Here is a 21,210-nt window from a genome sequence, read left to right on the forward strand (position 1 = left end):
GCACTAGCATGAGTTATTTCACTTTTTAAAAGATATTATTATTTATTATGCTAATGATACTATCATGGAAGAGGGACTGATCAGTGCCTTGTAATGTTGATAAGATCTTTACAAAATACTTAATTCAGTACATTTGAAATGCTGAAAAAAATTACAGTGATTTTGTTTACTGCGATATCTATTTAATTTTCATGTAAAAATATGAAAGCATATTATCATTACAACAGAGAATTCAATACAAGAGGTTATGCATTACACTATAAATCCAAGCAGTTAAGAAACTGTTCTTAAGTAAGGTTTTTCAAGCATTTCACAGCACTGGTGAGACTTCAAAAAACAATACTTTGAGCAGTAAAAGGTGTCACACCTTATTCCTTTAGTCTCCACTTCAGCATATTCAAGTTAGATAATTACTTTACAACTGGAAAATAGCAAGTTTCTTTTTTTTTTTTTAAAGGTTTTACAGGCATAGAATGTAAAGGTGTTTACCGTAGTCTTTCCTTCTTACAAATTGAGACACTGTATTCAATTCCTGCCAAAATAAATGTATTACATTATACGAACAGCCACACCACATATTTCCCTTACTTCTGCCATCCCCTTTACACCCCACCAGAATCCTGCCCAAATCACTGTATCACTCTCCTAACTGCAAACTGTATTTTACTTGACAGATTAAAGTACAACTTTTTGAGTGACAAACTGGAAAAGCATAATAGGTGCTCTGGTTTTGTTTATGGGCCACAGCTCCTCCAATATATTCCATTTATTTATTTTCTCCTGGTGAAAAAATTCTCTCTACCTATAATACCCAGGAAGAAATGTGTATATTCAGGATGGCAACTTTAGTCTGATTTACCATTGTTAATAAAGTGTAAGAAATGGGCTCAATATAAAACTTTGGAGTTGAAACTGATGGGGCATGTCTACATGTGCAATTAATGCTACTGGATACACTCTGGCTCAAACTGAGCTGCAGTAAACCAATCCTGACGTCACTATCTACACATGCATTTAAATGCAGTAATTTACTGCGCTACTGAATACCACTTGTATCTGACAGGACTATCCAGCAGCACCATAAATCAGTCCACTGTGCCCCATTTGCTGCACACGTGTAGACGGTGACGCTTTACTGCACAAGAAATTAGTCTGCTGCACAGTAAAGTGTCTCATGTAGGTACACACCAGTACTTGTTGCTCAAGCCTGCCTCTAATAATCCAATCTTGAGGATCAAAACCAAGCTTTGGAAAAACTCAGGTCTGGATTTCTAACTTCTAGTCTTGCAATATTTGGATACCGACTTGCTGTTTGTTGTTATATAGATTTTAAGCTTGGTTCTGGACCAAACCTACAAATATAAAATACTAAGCAATTTAAGAATCAACCTATATCATTTGCAACTAGATTACATCAAGAATATCCAAATGGACAATAACCCATGAACACCATGAGCTATGCTGCAAATCTAGAAACTACTTTTCCTAATTTTTAGTCTCTTTGAATTGTGAATCTCCCTTATATATTTTAAATAAAAGCAAGTTAACATTTCAAATGCGAAGGAGAAATGTTACTTGAACAGTATGAAGCACACAGGGATGCAGACAGCTGAACCGTCAATGACTGGATGCCCATGTTATGAAATACTGCCCCCTGCCGTACCCTCTGCAAAAACACAGGCTGACAGCTATGCCAGACTAATTCCATTCATGTCATTCCCTCTAAGCTCTCTGTCCCTGCAGCTACAGTCTTAAAAGCAAATGAAGTTGCAAAAATAAGCTTGTTTTTGTTTTATGAGATAAGCTCTGCATCCTCAACTGGCATCTCTGAATTTGGTGCTCTATTCTACTCTGACACCACCACAAGAGTAGTAGTATTTTGTGTACGTTTCAATTACTCTGCCATGAAATGCATAAAAGCAATTTTTAAAACAGCAGAGAAGAGCAGTTACAAAAATACATGTACATTTATTCCCTTCAGAACTCAGCAATGGGGAAGTTCAAACATCACAAGAATCTAAGGGGTGGGGATACAAATCTATCTCTGCAAGTCTGGGAGTCCTCATCCTCTTTGAACTCAAGTTCCATTTTCTGGGTTTACCCAAGAGTTGTGTAGATATTACTGAGGCTCTAGTGACTGTTTTCTTATTATAGGGGTTTTCAGACTTTTTGGATCAGCGTACCCCCGGCGGCTGGATGTAGAGAAGTGTGCGGCAGCAGCTGCCACATGCGAGCTTCCCCCACCCCTCATGTCCGGGCGGTTGGCATCTGGGCAGCAGCACGGGAAGTTGCATGGTAGCACTCCATCCCCGCCCGCGCATATGCCCTACGGCACTCGTGTACCCCCAGTTGACAACCCCTGCCTTATAACTATGTTTACTCAAATATAAGACAACCCTGAATATAAGATGACCCCCAATTGTCAGATTCTATATAAGGAAAATGTATATATTTGTTATAATTTTCCAGGTATAGAATCTAATCATTGGAGATTTGCCTTGAATTTGTCCCACTCCCAATGCTACAGGGGAGAAAATTCAGGGGGGGGGGGGGGGAAGGGGAAGCTTTGCCCTCTGAACCCCAACTTCTTCCTGCAGCCCCTTTCCCCACTCACTACTCTCAGACGCAGCTCTCTCTGAACACACGGATGTGTGGAGCAAATTTGAAAACACTGACCTATACCCAGAGACCTACTTCATCCAGAATTGATGTGTTTTACCTTTTTCAGAACTTCTGCAAGTTTTAGCACAGGTCTTCTATAAACACACATTTAAGCACCATTTCTGTACCTACTTACATATAGCCTAAATGATGCACCATATTAATCCAAAGCCAAAAAGATCATGATTTATCATATAGTTCACTGAGCTGGGCCCCAGCAAAGTTAATACCATTTCAAGCCATGGTGACCCCATAGCTCAGGACTGTTCAGTACACGTGTACTCCAGATACCCCACCACAAAGGATTCATGCCCTAATTAGCCCCCAACTTATGACTGCAACCGAATAATTTTGTCATGAATCCTGGGATCCTACAAAAATGTATATGCAGATGAACCTGGCCCAGCTTCATCTCCTGGAGGGCAGGGGCACACTAATCATGAACAACAGGCTGAGAGGGTGTATCAGAGAGCAAGTGTTACTTTTGAGTGGAAAACAGTAGTAAACAGTGCTCAGGCAACCTAGTAAAAGTGACCTGCAAGGGCACAGGCAGCCAAAGTACCCATTGTTGTGCTAGTTGCATAGCAATCATATGATAGGACGTAGCCTGTCTAAGCAAGAGACAAATGGCTATAGGTGTGTCAGGGTAGCAACAGCAAGATGCCCATCAGAAGTGGATAGAGAGAGCTGGGCCAGGGCTAGAAAGTCACCAGAAGTGGGCAGGGCTTGAATGAAATATAAGCCAGGGCTGGAGCCAGGGCAGTCAGTGTGGTCCTGCAAGCTGCAAGGGAAGGAGCTCAGGAGCAGGAGGCTAAAGAAGACTACCTGGATGACAGAAGAGGCACCAAGACCTGCTAACTAGATACCTACAGCCTACAGGGAAGCAGGGAGACTGCGGGGTGGTCAAGTTGGGAAGTGGGTGTTTATGTTGAGACCCAGTGTGGGGGATAGTTCTCTGTTGTAGCCAGAGAGCTTTTTACATAGTCTTGTGGTTTGAACCAGTGGTTTTGCTGTGATTGTGAGGGGTGGTTTTGGAGGTCCCATTAGTGCCTAGAAGACATGTAATCACCTTGAGTCTTGGCTCAGGGTCAGGCTCAGGGTGCCATCAGAGGCCTGAGACCAGAGGGCCCAGGGAAGGGCAGAGCTTGGAGACCAGGGGGCCAGAGCCCAGAAAGGGGCAGAGCTTGGGGACTAGGAAGCCTGGAGAGCTGAAGCAGACTCAGTGCCCAAAGTGGGGCTGAGGCAGAGCCAATGCAGGGTCAGTGCTGAAAGACAAAAGGCAGAGACCCCAAGAGACTCAACTGATGGGGCTGGGACCCAGGAGCTTGGCCTGGTATGGTGGGACTAGGCAGCAAGGGGCCATTTAAAGGAATGGGGCAGAGGTCCTGATGAGTGTGTGAGGGCCTGGAGTGGCCAGACATTGGCTTGAGGGCAAAATGCCCCACCTAAGTGTGAGTTGGTAACATCTGTGAAGCATGGGCATGGCTGTCAGGGAGGTTTGCAGCCTGATTAGCCCATAAAGCATCAGGTGTCCTTGGGGACACATAGAGGCCAGGAGGGCATACCTAGCAGGAAGGCTGGTTGAGGATCAGGAGAGATTGAGAGAGATCTGCTGATAGAAGGCTGAGTTTGCTCTAGAAACCTGGGGCAGCTTCCTTTTTCAAAGGTAACAGAGCACATCAAGGCATGACAGGGTTAAAGGGGTAGGTAACCTAGAGCCAGAACGGAGCAGGAGCCAGGTCACTACCAAGGGGTGTAAAGGCCCCCATCTGGTGATGTTTGCCAGACACTTAAGACCGGGGAAGAAACAAGAACCACTGGAAATGGGAAAGAAAGTGCAACTCAGCTGCAGCAGTGAAGAGGAAATCGAAATATATTCAATGTAGTGATTCAACATGACTTGAAAAGGAGTTGGTGCCGAGGAGGACTGAATGCAACAGGCACTACCACATATCTTATTTAGATGGGCTGCACTAATTTTGTGGTAGGTGCCCATCAGTATGTTTGTCCAAAATGGGCCATGTGTTTTATAGTCATGCTCAGTGTTAGCTTCATTTAATCAACTTCATAGTTGGTTTTCATTACTGAGCACATGCTGATCTTTGGCAACAGTTTACTGATAGGCTGTGTATTTAATAAGGTTTCCTTGTATCTGGATATATGATGAGGGACTTTTTTCCATGTGCTGATTAGAGAAAAAAAGACCTCATGTTGTATTCATGTAAATATGGTATAGGGAAGAATTCAACTTTTTGTATTATTGGTAAAATTTTATTCACAAGCCACTGAATCACAAGGTTAATAAAAAATGGTAATTTAGTTAGTGACATTGAAGCTCCTCCACAAAGTCTCCACTGCAAGGACAGACAATTTTGCTTAAGTCTTAAATTTTCCTTTCAAATACTTCAGCATCAAACCCAAGCTGTGTAAATGTCATTCTCATTTCAAAAATGGATCCTGTAATGAAGATAAAGAAATGCAGCTCCTGTCGCCAGTAAGAAGTACATGCCAGTGTTCTGTGCCTGGTTGAGATTTTAGAGACCATAAGGAAATGCCCATAGGCAAGGCAAAAGGAAGGCTGGTTGAAGATCTGGGTAAAAATGAAGTTGGGAATCTAGGTAGAATAAATAGGAGCAACGGGACCAGGCAAATTTACAAACGTAAGACCTGGGACAAGAGGACTAAATGGCATGTTTGCACTGCCCCTGTGGCAAGCCAGGAGCACTGTCATCTACCCATTTCTGTTCAATATACATTAAATCCCGCAAGTCGTGCAGTGAGCTGGTGCAGAGCAGCCCTGGGCACACAACCCAGACATGCCTAAGCATGGCTTTGGGCACATGCTCAAGGACACAGGGCCAATTTTTTTGACAGACATCACAAATTAGCCCTGCACCTTCCCCAAGTGCCACTCTGATCTTCTTTCTCTGCCCAGTCTGCTGCTCTATTTTCTGCTACCTACTCTATGCCCCCTGCCTGATCTCCTCCTCTGCTTCCTGCCCTATCTATTGCTATGCTGCCGGTTCCCTCCCCAATTTGCCTCATGTTATACAGGTTGCCCATGCCACTTGTGGTAATTGTGCAACAGGTTAACCATCCCTGCCCTAGGCTATGCTAAATTGACTACACTGCCTAATTTCTGGGCTTTGGTGTGGGAGTCGCTGGGTAAGGCATGCTTGTTGGTGGCATTCAGAGGTAGCCCCCATATGCTCTTTTAGTCAGTGTGCCAAAGTTACAGTCAGTGGATACGCATGGAAGTTCTGAACTAAAGAGAGAGCTAAATGAATTCAAGTTGTTTTTTATTATTATTTTTACTGAATTGACTGTGCCGAGGCTTAGCATGTCAATATTCATGATATGGGGAAACAATAACTGGGAATACTTCCTTGTCCTATTTCTCTACAGAGGCATACATACTATAATTTGTGTCTATAATCTGCAGAAAATAACAATCCCTCACAAAATCTATACAGTTTATATCATGTGCACAGTATCAATTTCAGTGCTTCAGGTAAGCACTAAGGGGAACATGTGCCATCAAGGCAAAGGGACACCAAGAGCACCCACTGGGGGGCTAAAATGTCTTTACACGAATGCCAGGAGTATGGGGAACAAGTAGGAGGAGCTCACACTCCTGCTCACTAGCGCGCTGTACGACCTAGTCATCTTAACCGAAACATGGTGGGATTCTACACACGACTGGGCGGTAGACATTGAGGGGTACAGGTTATATAGATGAGACAGAGTGGGGAAAAAAGGCGGGGGTGTAGCTTTCTATGTTAATGAGCAGTACACATCTTCTATCAAGGCAGGAGTGCAGGAGGGGAATACCAAGGCATTGTGGGTCAGGATCCAGGGGGGGCCAGGGGAGAAGGACTTGGTAGTGGGGGTCTACTACAGACCTCCTCACCAGGATGACGAGCTAGACGAGGTATTCTCCAAGCAGCTCTCAGATGCCATACAGGTGAGGGAGGCAGTGGTCATGGGGGACCTAAATTACCCAGACATCAGCTGGGAGGAACAGGCAGTCAAAACAAGCCGCTCAAGGAGGTTCTTACACTGTGTGCAGGACCTCCACCTAACCCAGATGGTGTCCAGTACACCAGGGGTAGCCCCTTGCTAGACCTGGTCCTAGCAACAGGGGACGATTTCATGGGGGACCTGCGGGTACACAGTAACCTGGGTGATAGTGACCACCACTTGGTAGAGTTCACTACCCAGCAAAGGGGGACAGAAATATCCAGTGATGCTACAGTTTTAGACTTCAGAAGGGCCAACTTTACTAAACTTAGGAACCTAGTTAGTGAGGTGGCCGAACTCAAGAGCATTGGGCTAATGGGGGTCCAAGAGGGTTGGAAGTTTCTCAAGGGAGTGATCCTTGTCACACAAAAGGAGTCTATCCCCTTACACAGGAGAGGGACTAAGGGGATAAAAAGCCCCCTTGGCTGAACAGGGAGCTTCAGGAAAGACTGGGGGCAAAGAAAGTGATATATAGGCAGTGGAAGCAGGGGGCAGCCACCAACGAGGCATACACCACCCTGGCGCGCTATTGCAGGGAGTCAGTTAGGCAGGCCAAGGCAGGACTGGAGCTTAGGTTGGCTACAACAATCAAGGGCAATAAAAAGTCCTTCTACAGATATATAGAGAGCAAAAAGAAGGTGCAGAGTAGCATAGGGCCCCTGCAGGACAAATCAAATCAGTTGGTGGTTGACACAGACAAAAAGGTAAAGCTCTTCAATGAGTTCTTCGCTTCAGTATTCCTTAATACTGACCAAGACAATCCCCACACCATGAGCATAGGCAGATGTCCAAAAGGCACCAGACTGCCAAAGGTTAGTGCTGACTTAGTTAAGGAGCACTTGGAAGGGCTGGATGGGTACAAGTCAGCTGGCATGGATGACTTCCATCCACGGGTGCTGAAGGAATTGGCCAGCGTCATTGCTGAGCCGCTGGCACAGCTGTTTGAGCTCTCATGGTGCTCCAGACAGCTCCCTGAGGACTGGAAAAAGGCCAATGTGGTCGCCATTTTTAAGAAGGGGAGAAGGGAGGAGCTGGGTAACTTTAGGCCAGTCAGTCTTACCTCTATCCCTGGAAAAGTACTAGAAAAAAATCATCAAAGACCGTATTTGTGAAAGCCCAGCAGGAGAAGTGATGCTGAAAGGAAACCAGCATGGGTTTATCGCAGGTAGATCCTGCCTGACAAACCTTATAGCCTTTTATGATCAGGTCACACACTGCCTTGACACAGGAGTGGGGGCTGATGTCATCTACCTGGATTTTAGGAAGGCCTTCGACACAGTTTCGCATCCTATTCTATGGAAGCTAATGGGCTGTGGAGTGGACGCCTACACAGTCAGGTGGGTGGCTAACTGGCCTAGGGACCGTACCCAGAGAGTGATGGCTGACAGGTCATTTTCAACCTGGAAGGAGGTGGGCAGTGGGGTCCCACAGGGTTCGGTCCTTGGGCTGGTATTATTTAATAACTTAATTAGCGATTTGGACAAGGATGTGTTAAGCACCTTCTCCAAGTTTGCAGACGATACCAAATTATGGGGCAAAGTTAATACACCAGAGGGCAGGGAGCAGTTACAGGTCAACCTGGACAGGTTAGATCAATGGGCAGAATGTAATAGGATGCAATTCAACAAGATAAATGCAAGGTACGCCACCTAGGAAGGAGGAATCCCCAGCACATCTACAGGTCGGGGGATGTCCTCCTCAGCAGCTCAGAGGCTGAGAGAGAACTTGGAGTCATAGCTGACTCCAAGATGAACATGAGCCGGCGGTGCAACAAGGCCATCAACAAAGCCAATCACTTGTCATGTATTAGCAGATGCATGACCAACAGACTGAGGGAGGTGATGCTCCCTCTCTATGCAGCATTGGTCACGCCGCAGTTGGAGTACTGTGTCCAGTTTTGGGCGCCGCACTTGAAGAGGGATACGGAGGACCTGGAAAGGGTTCAGAGGAGGGCCACCCGCATGATCAGTGGTCTCCGTGAAAGACCCTACGAGGACAGGTTGAGAGATCTAGATCTCTTCAGCCTATACAAAAGACGGCTGAGGGGTGACCTTGTGGCCACCTATAAATTCATCAGGGGAGGACAGCAGGGAATTGGTGATGCGCTGTTTACCAAAGCGCCCCAGGGAATAATGGGTGCAAACTAGTGGAGAGTAGCTTTAGGTTAGACATTAGGAAGAATTTTTTTTCCAATAAGGGTGGCCAGAGTCTGGAATGGGCTTCCAAGAGAGGTGGTACTGTCACCTAACTTGGAGGTCTTCAAGAGGAGGCTTGACAATCACCTGGCTGGGGTCGTCTGACCTCGGACCTCTTTCCTGCCAGGGGCAGGGGGTAGAACACGATGATCCATTGGGTCCCTTCCGACTATAATCTATGAATCAACAATACTGGCACAAAAGAGGCCCCTTTTTTACCTCTCCCTATTCCTGCTCATAGCAGCATGCAACTGGAGACTGTGAAAGTTTTAAATGCTTCATCTTTGATTTTAAACCAACTGCATTTTAAATCTGAAGGGAATTTTTATGATGGCAAAATAAACTCCTGGGAGCAGAGGATGAAATTAAGAAGGGTATAACTCCACAAAACCAATTTGGGTATGTTTTGTGTCTCAAGTATTAAGAGAAATAAATACATAAACAAATATATAGATGTATGATGCCTTGCTCCCTACTCAACCACAGCCTCTCATGCCCTCTCAGCTCATAAAAACCCCAAACCTTGTCCCACAGCAACTGCCAACCTGTTCAACCAATGATATTACTGTTGTGTGTGGTTGTGTAGCAGAAAGCCCCTTTTCCTCTTGCCTGCAGTTGCTCCCCCCTACTTGGATAAGTTTTTCCTCTTCTACCTTTTCTTCCTTCCTTCCTCCTTCTTTCACTTTAAGATAAGGAATTGTGTTTTGAAATTTGTATGTGTGCATTTTGTATCTCCCCTTGTATTTTGGTATTTTTATCTATTTGTGCGCCATGGCATTTGTAGCTTATATTTTATACTCCTCACCTTTCAACTTTCAACTAAATGTGTTTTAGTAAGTTATACATTGTAACAGTGTTAACAAGGGTAGGAATCAAACTGTCCTTCACTGTATCAGGCTGGCCCCTGAAAGAGCCAGTGAATCAGTGATTGAATGTGTAACAAGGTAGCACACAGCAATTATCACCTGGAAGCTGCAGATCAACCAACCGAAGAACTCAATAGAAGACAATGTAACAACCGGGAAATCTCTAAACGTCACTGATCAAGGGCTAGAAGCCCTGGCCTGAGTTAATCAACACCAGAGACCAACTTTTGGGCTGAATATCTCCAGATCGACCACTCCCAGAGCCCTATTCTAAATTCATCAACAGACTCCCAAACCTGCACGTACATGCGGACGACCCCTGGGGCTGACAGATGCCGTCCAGTAGCCACCAAGGGGGGGGAAGTCCCACGAGGGTCAATGACCCCTGGGTTGGGCAAACCTGAAAACTGGGGAGTCACCAAAGTCTGCCAAGGACAGATAAAAGGCAGTGAAAAGTGACCCTCAGTGGCACCCTCTTGATCTCCAACTCGACCAGACCTGTCCAGCCAGAAGGACCAGCCGGTGACCCCCTTCTGGAAGATAACAAACACCACACTGAAAGAAGCCTCAACGACAGACTCCAGCGCTTGTAGGATAGGTATACCTGACTCTGTAGCCTGCTACTGTGTGTGTGTACGTGTATGCATGTGTGCATGTGTGGGGACCAGCCCCAAGGTTTATGATTACAGTGTTTCAATCTGCCTAAAAAACTAGAATTTTAAGGATCCCGAGCTGGACATTTGTAGCAGCTGCACCCTAAAACACGAAAAGCCTTACACAATAATGTGACAATAAATAGTACAGAAATAGAACATGGAAGTGGAGAAGGAGAAAAGAATGCATCTAGGGACTGATTAAATATATGGCTGTCTGGGATACAGATGGGCAAACCTTAGACACATACCAGTAACACCAACAGAAGGCAAAATTTCAGATGCTGCCAATGAAGCAGGAAGAAGAGAAGTGAAACAGTTTTTCTGAGATAGGAAGCAAGAACTGGATATGCAATACTATGGTGTCCAGGGAAATATTATGATAAGGTACATGAAACATTTATATTTAAAAGAATAAGCACATTTTAAGTTATTCCTTTGTGGTAAGTTACTACCTGAATAGGAGAAGAATATAGATAGACTTAAATGATGGAAGATATCACTGAAGCATGCAAGCAAAGTCAAGTTGGACGAAGAAATTATTTTCAAATTTACTAGAACCTTAACTTAAAGAGACTAAACAAAGAGAGCAAGGTGAAATGATGGATGCAATAGAGGCAGAAGATGAAGGGAAGTGGAGGAATCTGGCATTATATAGAACGGAGACAGGTATGGAGGGATTTAGCCTTGACATTAGTTGCAGGTATTCTGCTCGAAGAGAAAGCATAAAAAAATCCTGAAACCAAGGAAAGGGTAGAAGTCAAACTACTGATCATTAGCTAAGCAGTAAATAACCACTAAGACAGGGGCAGGGAAAATACGCCCCTGGCCAGGCCATTCTATCCAGCCCGCGGAGCCCCTAAAAAAAATCAGAAAAGTAATATTTATCTGCTCCTGGCTCCCTGTCAAAGATGACAGTTACCCAGGGTGGTAGGACCCAGGTGAAGCCAGCAGGACTCAGGAGCAAGGCCGGCCCAGCCCTCCCCCCCAACAAGAAGCCTCTGCCTGCCGTAGCTTTCACTGCTTCCTTGCCTGCTTGCCCACCTGCGGCTCCAGCACAACATGAACCCCCGCTGCACTGCCAGACCATGGAAGCACAGGGCTGGAAGCAGGAGGTTGGGGGGGGGGTGTGTGTGTGTGTGCGTGTGTGACCATGCAATAAGAGGGAGAGACAGAGAGACAGGCACAGGTGTGTGTGTGGGGGAGGGTATGAAAAGAGTAAGCACTCAAACAATAAAGAAATTATTTCAAATAATACAAATAAGATTCATGAGAAGTAACAGGATGAAATTATTAAGGGGAAAATATATGACCATACTGTCTCACATATAACACACACACACCTTTTCTCCAAAACCCAGTTCATAGAAATTAGTGTGTGCATTATATTCAAGGAAATATAGTAAGAGCAGGGTATGTCAGTAGTGCTCAAAAGGTCCTGAAGGCCACATCTGGCCTGCAGAGCCAAGCCATCCAGCCCATGGGGCTACCTCTGACCCAAGAAATTTGGAAGCAGGGGAGCAATTTCAGCATGAATTGCCATGGCTCTGGGAGCCACAGCAAGTAATGCTCTTACTGCTCCCACACTGTCAAACTTTTAGACATGTGGGAAGCCTCCTGGCATACAACTTGGCCTTGAACACTGCCTCAGACCTGGTATATGGAGCTGGCAGCAAGCACAGGAGCTGGCTCAGCTCCTTAGCTACTGCTACTCAGTTACTACAAGGAACAATCTATTTTTCTTCATGCTGCTTTTAAAAAAGCAAGATGTGCATTATATACAGGGGCATGCTGCACGTGAGAAAATATGGTAATACCAAGGTATCTTATTAACAACAGATGCCTGAAGTTAAGAAGTAGTTTTGCAAAGGACATTTAAAACCCAGTAGCACATTCTAATTATGTTTTTAAAGTACTAGCAATTTTAATCCATTCCAAAGAGCTAAATCTGTCAAGTTACTAACAAGAGCCCCACTTTTTATTCTCAAAAAATCCCACCAGGCACATAACTACTGTTTTATTCATAATCTACTGACTGCATGGGGGTAAAAAAACAAACAAACAAACAAAACACATAAGAAAATCCTAAAACGTCATGACCCAGTAGTAGATCAGGTAAAGAAAGAGATAGCAACAGAGCACCCAGGAGTGTCCCCACAAATCTTTTCTTTAAATTCAATTTAAAATGTGAAGACTACAATGACTTACCTTTTACTATCATTTTACGACAAGTATACCTTAGTTATTATAATGAATACAGCTCCCTCTTGTGGCTGCAAGATAGTGGAACTCATGCAATTAAATGAAAGTAGAGATAATACAAAATCACAATCATAGAAGTTTAAAAAGACAAATACTGTAGGTAGTTTTTCTTTACCATTGTTTTTACATTGGCTCTGCTCTTGCACAAAGGGCTCCAGAACTAGATTACCTTCTCCTTTTCAGCAGTTGGTGTGTGCTCTTCCTGGATGGAATGGAAAGTAAAGAAGCCAGAGGCTGGGCTGGTGTGCATACAAGACAGGTAGTCAGTGAAAATGTAGACTGAGGAGTCAATGGGTGAGAGACAGGCTGGAAGAGTACACACCAACTGCCGAAACTTCCTTAGCCTGACAAAGGGTTTTTGAACCCAAAAGCTTGCTTAATAATTGTTTTCCAACTATTTATGTTGGTCTAATAAAGGATATCAGATTCACCCAAAGAAGCTTGTCTGCCTATGTCCTTAGACCAACACAGCTACAACCTACACCCCCGTAACCTCTTTCAGTACATTTCTAGCTCTCTTGCAGAACAAGGATTCTAGTTAAGGTCTGAAATTTGGAGTCTAAGCTCTGGAGACTGCACATCAAACAAGACAACTTTTATTATTATCCTTATATACTTTTCATCACTATTACAGTTGGAACATTGGAAACATGCAGAAAAGTTGCTTGCCATTATCTTTAAACCTTTGAGAAAAAGAGTGTACATCTACGCAAATGAAAATCCATACAAGACCTCCTGAAATGTGATGTTAAATATTCTGTAGGGGAAAATTCTTAATTCCTCAAACAGACACTTCCTGTGGTTTCATATACAAGAACAATAAAACCTGCTGGTAACAAGTATTCCCTTCTGAATGGAGATGACACACAAGGACATTTAAGGCCCTGCTGACTGAACACTGACTCCCTTTTTGGCTTGATCCATGTGTGCAGGCACACACGGTTTGTGGTGCTGCAAACCTCTTTGCAGTGCTATAAACCGTATGAGTTGCACATTAATCAGTGTGAAGCACTGCTAATTTTGCAGCACCAGTGCAAAATTTGCTACTGGGATTTCCGCATGCTGCGGAGCCCCCCTGCTGAGGCACCCCTACACCCCAGCCAGTCGCTCCCTGGCTAGCTGGGGCGCAGCGTGCCTTGAGACAGAAGGCAGCTCTGGGCTGGCTCTATGTACCTCAGCATGGGGGCTCTACTGCTCCCCTGTCTCAAGGTACAATGCGCCCAAGCCAGCCCCCTGCTACAGCACACTGAGCAGCAGAACAAGTGTCCCTCTGCAAAGCACACGGGCAGGGGTGTGCACTGTGGCACAAAGTAGCGGCACAAATTTGTACTGCTACTATTTGTGACGCTGCAAAGACATACCCCTGCTCGTGCGGACCTGGCCTTACAGTCTATCCAGAATCCCAGAAACAAATATTTCTTGGACTAAAAATATAATACAAAAATAAAGGGGGAAAAAAAGAGTCATTGAGTATGAAACCCACAACAAGCAAGCTAGTGTGTCTGATATTGCTGCTGCTGATATTGCTCTGAACTACTATGCTAGAGCTCTCAAAGTTGCACGGAATTTACAAACAAAAATGTTATAAATTAAAGACTAAAATTTGACTGGGCATCGATCTCAGCTCACTTCCCTATAGAAAAAAAGTGTCCACATTGCAGAAATTGCCCCCAATATTTAATAGCTCTAGAAGCACTAAGGTTTGAATGAACTTGGAGATTGAACATCCTATTACGGTCAAAAAGTTGAATAAGGGAGGATGCCTGGCTTCTGTATGTATTGTGAACCAAAGAATTCAACGCCTAGGGAGACCCATTCCACACTAAGTTCATAAGCTTTTTTAAAAACATTTTTTGAACTAAAACAGAAGAAAAGATAATGATCAACTCCTCAAGGTAAGAACACTGATTTGGCACAGTCCAGGTAAATCTATTTTCAGGCCTATCACTTTTGACAGTGCCTCTGTTTCTTTAGCTTGTAAACTCTGCAATCCTCTTACAACTGAATTAGCACGAGACCATCTGTTGGCCTACTTATCTACCTTCCAATGAAGTCAATGGGACAGGTGAAGGACATAAACACTCAATGTCTGATGAGAAGTGTACTAGAGTGTGCTGCCTAATTTGCTGTGTGGTTCCATTTTTTAAATATGAAACAAGTTTTGAAAAGCAAAATAGATTCTTGAATTTATGTCCTAATTTCTTATTTCAGAGAATAAATACCCATATTTGAACTTGTCACCTCCAGACAGCAGATATGGACAGATCCCATTTCAAGTTACAGATAGGAACTGCATGAAATGATGCATCCATAAGGGTGAAGAAAATGTATATCCCATTTGATGAGTACTTGATGAACTTCAGGCATCAAGGCATTTTCATGTATTCATTCTTTTTCTGGATTTTTTTCTAGCAAGTCACAGACTTTTTTGCATGTTAACTGGATTGAACAACACGGTCATTTCTTCATTGGTACTATATATGTGATACATACATACACTTTTCATCCTCTCAACATTTTGCAAATATAAACTTATGCTGCAAGAGTCTACTATGGCAGAAGTACTAATATCCTTGTTTTACAGATGAGGAAACTAAGGTAGAGAAGTTTCATGAGTAACCAAAGGCCATATAAGATATCAAAACTGGAAATGGATATCAAATTCTCGTGCTGAAATGAAGTCTCTCTTTTCTAAGCTGAAGTAGCCATAGAACTGCAAATATGCTTACTGTTAGATAGTCAACATGAATTTATTTCACAGAAATAAGTATTTTTTAAATCATACATGAGACAGATGTTCCACAGTGTCCTTGTAATTCTACAAACACTTGGTAAGTACCATATCTTGTTGTTATAATGCAGCCCAGTTAAAAGGAAAGAAGTTACATAAACACATTCCTAAAAGGAGGCAGTGCTTAAACACTAGTTACATAGAGAGACTACCTCTCAAAATAAAAAGGTGGGCAAAACATGCTTTGTGGGTTATTTAAAACTAATATGCCTGAAGTTAAGCTTCCTAGTCACTGAATTATAATTTCATTAATAACCCGGAGCTCTCTTAGATGAAGACCCATCAAATACTTACCCATGCAATAAAAAAAAAACAACACCTCTTTAATTGTTATTTTATTTAATGTTATTTTAATTTATCCTACCTGAGGATTCCAGCTGGGATCCAGTTTTCTCACTGTGGCAATGTACTCCTGCATAGCCTGGTGAGGACTTGAATCTCCCAGTGCTTTCCACGCTTCCCTGGGGTACAAAGCAAAAGATAAATGACTAATTCAAAATAACTAATAAAACCATTCTTATTCTCTGTTACCGAAGTGAAACATTCTGATCAGGAACAGCAAACAGATCTTTTACCCAACTTAAAATCCTCAATCCTTTAGTCAGGCCTAAAATCAATATGCCGCACAGCATCACCACGGAAATTCTTAGTAATTACAGCTGCCTAGGACATGTACAGTTTTATTAAAGCCAAAATGTTCCACAGAGATGTCCTTCTTTCCACAAAAAATGTCATTAGAAAAGTTTTGGGATCCAGCAGACAAGAGAAATTCTATAGCTGGGTAGACAAGATACTAGCCTGGGAAGTGAGAGACCTACATTCAAGTCACTGCTCTGACCAATACAGAATGACCTGGGATGTAAAGCTCTGCTCAAAATTGAGTTACAGTGATTTAAACCTCAACTGTCCATATTCCAAGATTAGCATGTTATTGATGACAACACAACCTATCTCTTTAGACATTCCAGCAATGAAATGACAACAAATTTCAAAACCTGTTTTGCAGCAACTTTTGAGAGCTGTTATCCTGTGGTCAGCTCTATCAATTGTTAAGAAAGGGAACAAGAGAGAGTAAATGTAGAGCAACATTCTAGGTCCCCCCGACTGCAAACCATCTAAAAGAAATGACAAAAACTACCAAACATTTTTAGGAATTGCAAGGATTTCCTCTTACCATTTCTGCTTCCCCTCAAAATCAAAGAAGCTGGGCTTTGGAGTGTTACAGGTCCCAAATTTGACCTAAAGAGGATAAAATGTCCTTTGTTAGAACAAATAGTTGAGAGAGGCAAGTTTAACATAGGATTATAATTAGTTAGCCAATTCATGTCAGCAGGTTTAAAGATCTGTTAGCCTCTTGATCTCAGAGTAAATTTATACTCTTATCAGATTAAGAGTTGTACACCTCAGGTCTTTCCTGAAAAACCTTCAACCCCCTTTTATATTTAAACCATCTCCCACAGACAATGGCACCTCTGCTTCCTGTTGTTTTCTGTAAAGGATGTAAGGGAAAATTCTGATATGCAGCTCATTTTTTCTGCATACATTTTTACTCAACATTACCTTGATTACCAATCTGAATATTTCATCCTCCACCAGACTAGAAAGAAATCCCATTGTTTGGAGTAGCTACACAGCTAAAACAGTGGAGGATGAAATTTACTTCCTCCTGCACAAAGCCTAATGGAACAGGCTTTATTTAATTACCTTTGATGGTCATGTTGAATAAAAGAGGACAAACTTGTAGTGGAGAAAGGCCACTTGCTTTCTCAATTTCCTCCAGAGGCATCCAGCAGCACAGGAGCAGGAAGAGAAGCACCAGACATTGAAAAGTGAGTCCAGGCTGCAGCATGGTGGGATGAACCAATTGGTCAGAAACAAAGTGTTAAAGTAGGAGTAGATAGGAACAACAAACTCCATTCAGGAAGGGAGGCAAGAAAAAAAAGAAAAGAAAAGGAAACTAGCAACCAGAAAAATGTTAATGGATGGGTGCTAATCAGAACAACATGTTGGGGTGGAGAGAACAAATACTGAAGATGAGATGGTGGTGATCTCACATTTTGGAGAGGGTTAGCAAATTCTACATGTAGACACAAGGGCTCAATGCTCATTTGCATTAAGACCCTCTTAAATAGACCACTCATGTAAAAAAAGACCTAAGCCTACTCAACACTACAAAGTTTTGCTAGCAGAACTCATAACTCTTCTCTAGCAGAACCCTCTCTTTTGCAGGCAGTTATACCACCTCTGCCAAGCAGACTACAGGTTCTGCCACTGTCCAGAAGGACACAGATACAGACACTGCTACGTTCTCTACCAGCTGCTATCGTCCCTTCAGTTGTTGGTGTCTTTCTGGAAAGGAAGAAGGTTCTACTGAAGTCAGCAGGTAAATATGAACAAGACGGTAGTGTAAATAGAGACCGGACCCAGGATATTTTTCCAGACAATAGCATATTCACTAATGTAAGGAAAGCCAAGTCCTTCACTTTCTTGCCTTTATTGGAAGAAATCCAATAGCCACTCTTCTGTTCACCTGCAATGGTATAAATGGGATGCCTAAAGACCATCCCAGCACGAGCTAGCCATGCTGCTTCTCTGCCTAGAGCTCACACCCCAATGGTAGGAGTGGTAATTAGTGTTCCAAGCATAGAACAATGCTAGAACTGGGACCTGAGTCAGGAACAAAGGTTGAGAGGCCAACGTTCTTTGAAGAGCAGCTCAGGAAGAGTTCAATGCTGAATTTTACCTTAAAGGATCAAGTAAGTACCATAGAAAATAAAGACAGATAGTAAACAACTTAGCACCTGTTGGCTACTTCTCTGTAAATTATTTAAAGGCACATATTAGTATGTTGCAGTAGGATTTACAGCCCCCACAGTTATGGAGTCATGACACTAGACAGAGCGCATCAGTGCCCCTTCCTCCGGATTCATCTTACCTGCATGCACATACAGGACTCATTTCACATACTTTAAAGATAATCTTGATGGACAATGGATTTACAAAAAAAAAAAAAAAAAAGGCACATGAAATTATTTTTAAAGAAAGTGCATAAGTATGCCTGCACAGGTAACTGACTGGAGTCCTTAAATGTGTGACTGAGAGGCCATTCTTTAGTCATTCATAAATTACTATATATCCGACTCAGATTCCCAGTTAGTACCCACTAACATGCCAGAGGCCCACTTAGAGCAAGACTGCTGCTGACATTGCTCCAAATGAAATAATCCTCTTGAAAGCAATGTTATAGTAAGTCTCCCATAATGCATGGTTCAAATAGCACACAAGAACTATGGCAGCAACTGTGAGGTTTAAATGAATCTGAAAAAATACACATGGGCATTTGTTTTGTAGAGAAAAGTGACAGTTTGTTACTCTGACATCACTAGCTGAGAAGAATCAAGACATATCCAAACTACAAGAAAGTGTTCTTGGCTGTTCAAACAGTTAAACTGCTTGATTACCTAACATCACTTCAAGGAGATGTTTTTATTTTTAGCATAATCATTTAAACCATTTCAGCTCTTCTAAAAGGATGCAAATTTGGAGGATATGCTATTTTTTATTCAGAATTTTACCAGAGGAATGAGCTACTTTTACTTTAAATGAAAAAAGTTTTACATTTACTCTTTCACAGTAAATGTTTTACCTGTTTAAATCATGACATTTCTCAGTTGGCCCCAGTGCCCTCTTAAAGCAGATTTTTTTCTCCGATGCGGAGCAGGCTCCAAAGCTTAAATATTACTATGCTTTTCTAGTCATTTTGATTCTTTTTATGTCACTTTAAATATTTTCTTTTGCACTCAGAAACTGAGCATAATGCATTTTAACAAAGTGATAAATGTAAATGAAACATGATCTACTATCATCACAGAACAACTTGGCCTAGCAATTTTCTAATTCAGTTTCCAAAACGCATACAAAATGCCCAATAATCGCAGGAGTCGTTTATCTTTCTTACAAATTATCCTTGATCCTCTGCAAAACCTGACTCTATCCTCCCCAACCCCTCTGCAATTGACATTCACCAATTTTCTCATACTGACCAATAGCATAACCACCACTGATACCAGCACAGATTTAGAAATAATGCCTTACCATGATCTATAGAAAAAAAACACAGTGTGAACACCCTGCTTTCCATTTTATGATGCATCGAGAAGAAGTATTAACACCACTAGTAATTAGTAAGAGGCTTAGCTGTAAATGACCAGAGAGGAATAGGTTAGCTTCCCTATTCACTCATAGGAAAAATATCACTCTTACCAAGCCTTATCCAATGTGGCAACAATGGTCTGTGGTACAGTAAGCTGCAAAACAAAATACCCGTACTTATCTTCTAGACTGATGGATTAATGCTCATATATTTATATATATAAGGCATATAGAAACCTAGGATTAAACAAAATTAAACACCTACAGGTCGAAAGCCCTCTTTCACTAATAGTGTTGGAGTTCTAGATTTGCCTTGACTCATCATTTAGATCAACATTTTTCAACTCATGGGTCACAATAATATTTCAAAGGACCACAAGCAGGGGAAGGGGCTGGGGGAGCTGTGTGGGCAGGCTGGTAATACAAGGGCTGGTGCCTGTGCTCACAGGGGTGGGATGGCCAGGAGATGCTCTTCAGGGGGTGAGAGGGGCTGTCACCAGACTGCCTGGCGCGGGATAGGAGCCCCAGCTCAGCGCGCCGGGGGGGGGGGGGGGGGGGGGGAGGGGGGAGGGTGCCACAGGCCTCCCCTCCTCCTCCCTCCAGCCTATACTAGGCCAGACTTCTCCACTGCCACCCAGGTTGGCTGGGGGCAGCTGAGCCTTTGGTGGGGTGGGGGGCAGCAGGGGACTGTGGGTCAGGACAAGCCATTGATCTTGGCAAATGGGTTCTGGTACGAAAAAGGTTGAGAACCACTGATTTAGATAGATACTATGAACTCCTCCAAATATTACAGATCATGCACAATAAAGTACTGGTCTCTTCTTTGATCTCCTCTATATGCACCATGGTAACTTGTATAGCCCCATCACTGCAGTATCTGAGAGTCACATAATCTAAGGTGTTTATCACCCCAGTAACCATATGACATAAGAAAGTATGACTGTCCTTATTTTATTGATGGGGCCTTGAAGCAGGGGATTTAATGACCTACCAAAAGTCAAACAAAGTCTATGGCAAGGCAGAGATTTCAACTCAGGTCTCTAGAGCCCTAGGATAGCAATCTCACCACTAAACCGTTTATCTTTCCTTACTGAGGCTGAGCCCTAATGATCCTTAGTAACAAGCTCTGAAAAGCTCATTAAAGACGGCAACTAAGTAACTTCACTCTCTTACTGTCAGGTCTCCCACACAAACAAACTCACAGCTAAGGGCAATAAAAATCTGAAATGGTTTCCAATAAAACACTGTGAAAATTAAAAAAAAAAAAAATGTACATACCTAAATAGTTTTAGATAAATCAAGTACAGCATTTGAACAGATTTCTCTTTATTTACTGTTACCTCTTTTATGATTTTGTTTCATCTTAAATCAAAGCCTTTAGCAACAAGAAACATTAAACTGAGGAATGCCAGGGATACCAAATGGTGAACAGATCTGAGTCGGCACCTATGCACTAGCAGTACCACTGTCCACTGGAGTAATATATGTGTATCCTATTATGTACATGGATACAACTTCTATAATTAGTGAGAGTAACACTGGGTTAAGTCCTACCCATTTTGATTTAAATCCGCAAATGCCACAAAATTTAAAATTAACGGAGCCCAATC

The 21,210-nt window shown here is 42.8% G+C and overlaps 1 protein-coding gene across 3 annotated transcripts in view; it reads right to left on the minus strand.

The window, feature by feature from the left end:
- The window catches only part of ACBD6 (acyl-CoA binding domain containing 6), a 140,083-nt gene that overhangs the window by 114,960 nt on the left and 3,913 nt on the right, over positions 1-21,210 (minus strand). For all 3 annotated transcript variants that reach the window (XR_009462442.1, XM_006272407.4, XM_014596041.3), the window contains exons 2-3: positions 16,623-16,687; positions 15,813-15,909 (exon numbers count right to left, since the gene is read on the minus strand). Coding sequence is in view for 2 of the 3 variants with exons in the window: in XM_006272407.4 (XP_006272469.1) it covers positions 15,813-15,909; positions 16,623-16,687 (162 nt within the window). In the remaining variant the exon portion in view is untranslated. The remainder of the gene's footprint in view (positions 1-15,812; positions 15,910-16,622; positions 16,688-21,210) is intronic.

The sequence above is a fragment of the Alligator mississippiensis genome, chromosome 5 (genome assembly GCF_030867095.1).
Source record: "Alligator mississippiensis isolate rAllMis1 chromosome 5, rAllMis1, whole genome shotgun sequence".
Classification (NCBI taxonomy): domain Eukaryota; kingdom Metazoa; phylum Chordata; order Crocodylia; family Alligatoridae; genus Alligator; species Alligator mississippiensis.